The 5782-nt window shown below is 36.5% G+C and overlaps 1 protein-coding gene across 1 annotated transcript; it reads left to right on the top strand.

Moving 5' to 3' along the window:
* Positions 1 to 723: 723 nt before the first annotated feature.
* On the top strand, positions 724 to 2306 carry LOC111385797 (cytochrome P450 94B3-like). Its single transcript, XM_023010211.1, has one exon. It carries the CDS (start codon positions 777 to 779, stop codon positions 2223 to 2225), a length of 1449 nt encoding a protein of 482 aa, XP_022865979.1. The 5' UTR covers positions 724 to 776; the 3' UTR covers positions 2226 to 2306.
* The last annotated feature ends 3476 nt before the right edge of the window (positions 2307 to 5782 follow it).

Here is a 5782-nt window from a genome sequence, read left to right as displayed (position 1 = left end):
TATAAATACATAAAAAGAATTTAAAATCTACCAATCGTGCATTAACTAATATAGTTCACAAGCATTTATTTATATCTTATTTTCAACAAGTTCCTTCACGTTTACACTAAAGTATTAAACACTTTTGAGCAAATCTCTTTTATACTTACATATTTCGTATTCGGATAATCCACAACTCATATATATGGAATTATAATTTAAATTGATTATATTCATTCCAAACTCGCACTAAAAAAGACTCAAACTCGTGTCCTTCAATGTCACTTCAATTTTCTCAAACAATACATAAAATATTATAAAACAACAAGGTATAGACATTCATTTAAGAATTAAGCTAAAGTGATCGAATTGGTTGACATAACGGTTGATCAACCCTCACATTTTGCGCGTGAGTCCCACGTGAATTAAAAAATACCGACCCCCATGTGTGTGTTCGATCTTCCCTTATATCAACCCATATGTTGGTGTAGCAAAACCCATTCATTTAATCTTGTTTTCGAGATCCCTCTCGGCCCACATATATAGGCTTTCTTCTCGATATCGGCCCCTTTCCGGCCTCCGCCCGCAATGAAAGCCGCATCAGCAATGATATAATCCCAACTAAATTTGCTTTTAGCTCAATAAACATGTGACACAAAAACAGTTTAATGCAATTTGCTGGCTCTCTCTCACCTCTTTCTCTCTCTATCTATATACGTATATATATAAACCTTTCCTCTTCAACACTTGAACTCAGCCACTTCTTCATTATTCACTGCAAAAAAGACTCAAACATCATGTTTTTCACTCTTCTTCTTTGTACCACTTTAGGGTTTCTTCTGTTTTCATCATATCTTAAGTTCAGAAGGTTTAGTTCTAATGTTGGCTGTCTCATATCCTTCTACAAGAATCGCCATCGTCTTTTAGACTGGTATACAAAACTCTTGTCTGAATCTAAAACGCAGACTATTGTAGTACAAAGATTTGGTGCACCAAGAACCATTGTTACAGCAAATCCAAACAATGTTGAGTACATTTTGAAAACAAATTTCGAGAATTTTCCAAAAGGGAAGCCCTTTACTGATTTACTTGGGGATTTTCTTGGTATTGGAATATTTAATGTTGATGGTGAAAAGTGGAGCCTCCAGCGCAAATTAGCAAGCCATGAATTCAGTGCAAAGTCTTTGAGAGAATTTGTGGTGAAAATTCTTGAAGTAGAGGTCCAAAACAGGCTTCTACCGTTGCTCGAAAATGCTGCAGAGAACAACATAATTTTGGACATTCAAGAGGTTTTGAGGAGATTTGCATTTGATACTATTTGTGAAGTTTCATTAGGCTCCAATCCTTCTTGTTTGGATCTTTCTCTCCCCATGCCGCCACTCGCGGAGGCCTTAGATGATGCCTCCAAACTCTCTGCTATGCGCGGGGTGGCGCTGGTTTCTGCTGTGTGGAAATGCAGAAGAGCGCTGAATTTAGGCTCTGAGAAAAGGCTTAAAGAATCTGTCCATTTTATTCACAGCTCTGTGAATGAAATAATTCAATCCAAGAAAAGGAAACTCGAAAAGTGTGAAGGAAATGATCTTTTATCGAGGTTTTTGGGTGCCGGACTCGACGATGAAATGGTTAGAGACATGGTGATAAGTTTTTTGATGGCCGGAAGGGACACCACCTCCGCAGCCTTGACATGGTTGTTCTGGCTACTTTCTGGTCATACTGATATCGAAAAACAGGTGGTATACGAAGCTTTTTCGAGCAATAATGGCGAAAAACCACTGAGTTTTGACGATTTAAAAGAGATGAAATACATTAAAGCTTGTTTATGTGAATCCATGAGGCTATATCCACCGGTGGCGTGGGACTCCAAGCATGCTGCAAAAGATGACATTCTACCTGACGGTACACCAGTTTCTAAAGGCAATAGGGTGACTTATTTCCAATATGGCATGGGTAGAATGGAGGAGTTGTGGGGGAAAGACAGGTTAGAGTTCCGACCCGACCGATGGTTCGATGAACCTGGGGTCCTAAAATCGGTGAGCCCGTTCAAGTTTCCGGTATTTCAAGCCGGTCCAAGAGTATGTCTTGGGAAAGAAATGGCTTTTATTCAAATGAAATACGTGGTGGCTTCCATTCTAAGGCGGTTTGAGTTTGTGCCGGAAAATTCAGACCGGCCGATTTTTGTTCCCCTACTGACAGCCTATATGGCCGGTGGATTCAATGTTAGGGTCCGCCAGAGGAGGGGACTGTAATGAAGATACTTAGACCGTTGAGATTTCGGGTAGCCAATCTTGTCTTAAATTTATATTAGTTGGAGCGAAGTTTATCAAAGAGATTGAAAAAGATATAAATATAGATAACAAATTCAAAGATTTTATAATATTTGATTAAAAGGATTGAATTTGTTTGGCCCCAAGTCGTCCAGTTGTGAAATTATTTTTCTCAATTTTACAAACTCATACAATTCTTTAGATTGAAATTGAAGGCCATAATCTTCAATATTTGGACCACAATTTCTGGACTTTCAAATCTTATTTTAGCATGACGGCGCCAAAATTTTCATTACATGAAAATGGAAATCATTGGTTTGTGTGCTAATGAACGGTGTTTGCTACAAGTCAAGATCTACTATTCCATTTTGCTTCTATCCGATTAGTTCTTGATATGTCGTAAATAATTAATATGTTATTTCATATTTAAACGTTTTTAACTTCATTACTAACCTACTAAATTGATGATGTGTCAATAATTAATTGATGGATAACAAAAGTGAATAACAAATTTTGACTCATTTTGATTTTGTAACTTATTTTTTTCTAAACATGTTTTTAATTCAATAAAATAATTTTACACTCATAACTTTTCCTTATTTTATGACCGCATATTATTATAAAAATTATTTTCATTAAATAAATTGTAAAAAAAAATCTTCACAGGCTAAAAGTTGATTCGTGTCTTTAACAAATACTTTAATAATTTCGTATTGTTTAGTAATATCGAAGTGTGGTTGGATAATATATTTTGTGGAAAAAAAAATTGATTAATGTATGATAAAAAGGTAGAAAGAGGCATTGGATTCACGTATGAAATTATTTCAACAGATGAATATGTTATTGAAAATATGTTGGAAAAAAAATGAATTTGAAATTTTTTTTTTTTACTATACTTACATCTTGATGATTTACATCTTTATTTACACTCTTTGATATGCTACACAATTTTAGTACTTGTTTTGTAAGGATTTTGATAATTGATTTTTTTACCGTTAGAGATAAAGTAAATCCTATCCGTGAGAAAAGAATTCTAAAATAATAGCTGAAATAGTGAAATAATGATTGAACAATTAATTTTAATTGACTTAAAATCTGTACCAAACAAGCACTTCATCTCACTCACCTATCAAAATGGCATTACCAGGACCCTGGTAAAGGGGCTTTACCGTTCAAATTAATGACTTCGATTTTGACAACTCAAACGGTGTCAAGAAATCTACAACTATCTTAATTCTTTGGGAAAATGGGATCAAAAAAGGCCTCGATTTTGACAACTCAAACGGGCTTTACCGTTCAAATTAATGACTTTGATTTTGACAAATCAAACGGTGTCGAGATCTACAACTATCTTAATTCTTTGGGAAAATGGGATCAAAAAAGGCCTTGACACAGAAGAAATTAAGAGATCTATGAAAATGCACAGCTCAAAAAAAATAGAGATGGAATTAGAAGCAACTCCAAGGAATAGCATAATCTAAACAAAACCATATAATTACTATTTCAGAAACAATTCAAGTCGGATAATCTGAAAATTTTACAATCACCACAAAGATGAGACAGGAGACCCCTCTCTCCTGCATAAGAGCGTCCCATATCCATAATTATGATGCACATTCTCCTCGTAATGTTCGACGGATAAAGAACTAAATCAAGTAGGAACTCACAAGCTGGAATTTGTTTCATCCATCTATTGTAGATGGAGCACGACGATGAATCATGTAGTAAATCAGTATTGATGGTGTGTTAAGGAAGAACAAATATTGAAGAAACTGCAGTAACAAGAAAAACAACATTTTCTCAGGATAAAAATGAAAGACACAAGATACCACGCCAGTGACGTAGAATCAACGAAAAGAAGTGTATCAAAATCACAGCAAGATTGAGAGGAAGAGAGGAGAAAGAGAAGGAAAACGTGAGAGAAGAAAGAGGGAGGAGGGAAGATAGGGTGACAGAGTGGGCAGCAAGCCAAACGTAATTAATTTCATTCATCAACTGTCTTCAATTTTAATTAAAACCATATAAATAACAAAGAGTCTGTTTGGAAGCGATTTTAAGAATTGATTTTTTGACCGTTAGGAGAAAAGTGAGGTCCACCTATGAGAAAAGAAGTCAAATATGACGACTGAAATGATGAAATAACGGTCAAAAAATCAATTTTTTGGAGGAAAAAATCACTTCCAAACAGGCTGAAAACCAACCTAACATTTAAAAGGGTTGGGCCAAACCCATATAAAAGTCCAATAACACATAAAACATAAATAAATGGACTTTAAGTATAAATAAATGGCATAGATAAACAGCCCAACAAAGGATGTCCGCATCAACTAACAAGTCTATGTATTTAGTCACAGGGTAAAGATTAGAGATACTGCAGCACAAGGAAGTAATCGATGCAATTCTAAGATATATAGTAATATAAACCAAGGATAAATAAACAATAACTCCTCTTTTGTTCGTTGAAGTAACTGAGTCAAAAAAGAGATACCTGTGAAATAATTCTGTTTTCTTTTCATCAACCCCCCCCCCCCCCCTTTTTCTATTCTTTCTTTCTTTTTTAAAAACAAAATCAAACAATACTCTTATAAGCAATCAGGTTACAGGCCGCGGGTGAGGCCCAAACTATCAATCAAATTCCAATGTATACATAAACAAACTGAGGCACAATTACCAAGCCAAACGTAGAGACTCGTAATAGCGATGTGCAATATCGCCTTCTGATCAACGGCATTGGAGTGGTTGATTGGTGGGTTCTTAACTGCGGTAAGTTCAGGTGAGTGGTGTCACAGCAGTTGATGCCTTTGGTGTCGCGATTGGCTACGACAGTCGCAGCGGTTGGGTCAATTTGTAGCTTGTTTTGTCTGATGGGAAATCTAGGTAGTAGGTTGAGGGTGTCAGTGGCTAGGATGTCAAGCAAGGGTTGCTGACGATGGTGTTGTCTTCGGGTATAGTAATTGCAGATGATGGTGAGATTTGCGTGGAGGTTTGGCTACTGGAGGTATTTAGTGGCGGTCATGGAATTATATAGGTTGCTGAATATGGTATTTCTTGTTGGGTGGGTGAGTGGAATTTGTTTTTGGTAGCGGTTATTGTAGTAACTAATGGTGTTTGGATTGAGATTTGTTGTGGACAAGGTGGTTGACAATGTGGTGGCTTGGGTAGGTGAAGGTCGGCGGTTGCAACGACGGAACTTGTGGCGGCGGTTTAAATTAGGTTTCGTGTGATGAGAAGTTTGGCTAGTGGGATGTTTTGTATATGGGTGGTTTTAGCCATAATTTGTAAGTTGATGAAGATGTTAATGAGTATTGTAGCAGGGGATGAAGTTTGAAGATGATGATACTGGGATATGCAAGTTCCGGGATGCAGGAAAATGACAGAATCCAAGCTTAGCTCTGGTACCAAATTTGATGTAGAATAAATGAAAAAAGAAGTGAATATCAAAATCACAAGAAGAATGAGAGGAAGAAAAGGAAAACGTGGGAGAAGAAAGAGGGCGAAGAGGGAAGATAGGGGTGAAAGAGTGGGCAACAAGCCAAACG

This window comes from Olea europaea, unplaced genomic scaffold, assembly GCF_002742605.1.
Source record: "Olea europaea var. sylvestris unplaced genomic scaffold, O_europaea_v1 scaffold3287, whole genome shotgun sequence".
In the NCBI taxonomy this organism is placed as follows: domain Eukaryota; kingdom Viridiplantae; phylum Streptophyta; class Magnoliopsida; order Lamiales; family Oleaceae; genus Olea; species Olea europaea.
The sequence above is the reverse complement of the archived record's forward strand: the minus strand, read 5'-3'. Positions and strand labels throughout refer to the sequence as shown.

Excerpts from the sequence above, each read along its gene's own strand:
- LOC111385797 (XM_023010211.1), top strand. The coding sequence starts at position 777 with ATGTTTTTCACTCTTCTTCTTTGTACCACTTTAGGGTTTCTTCTGTTT.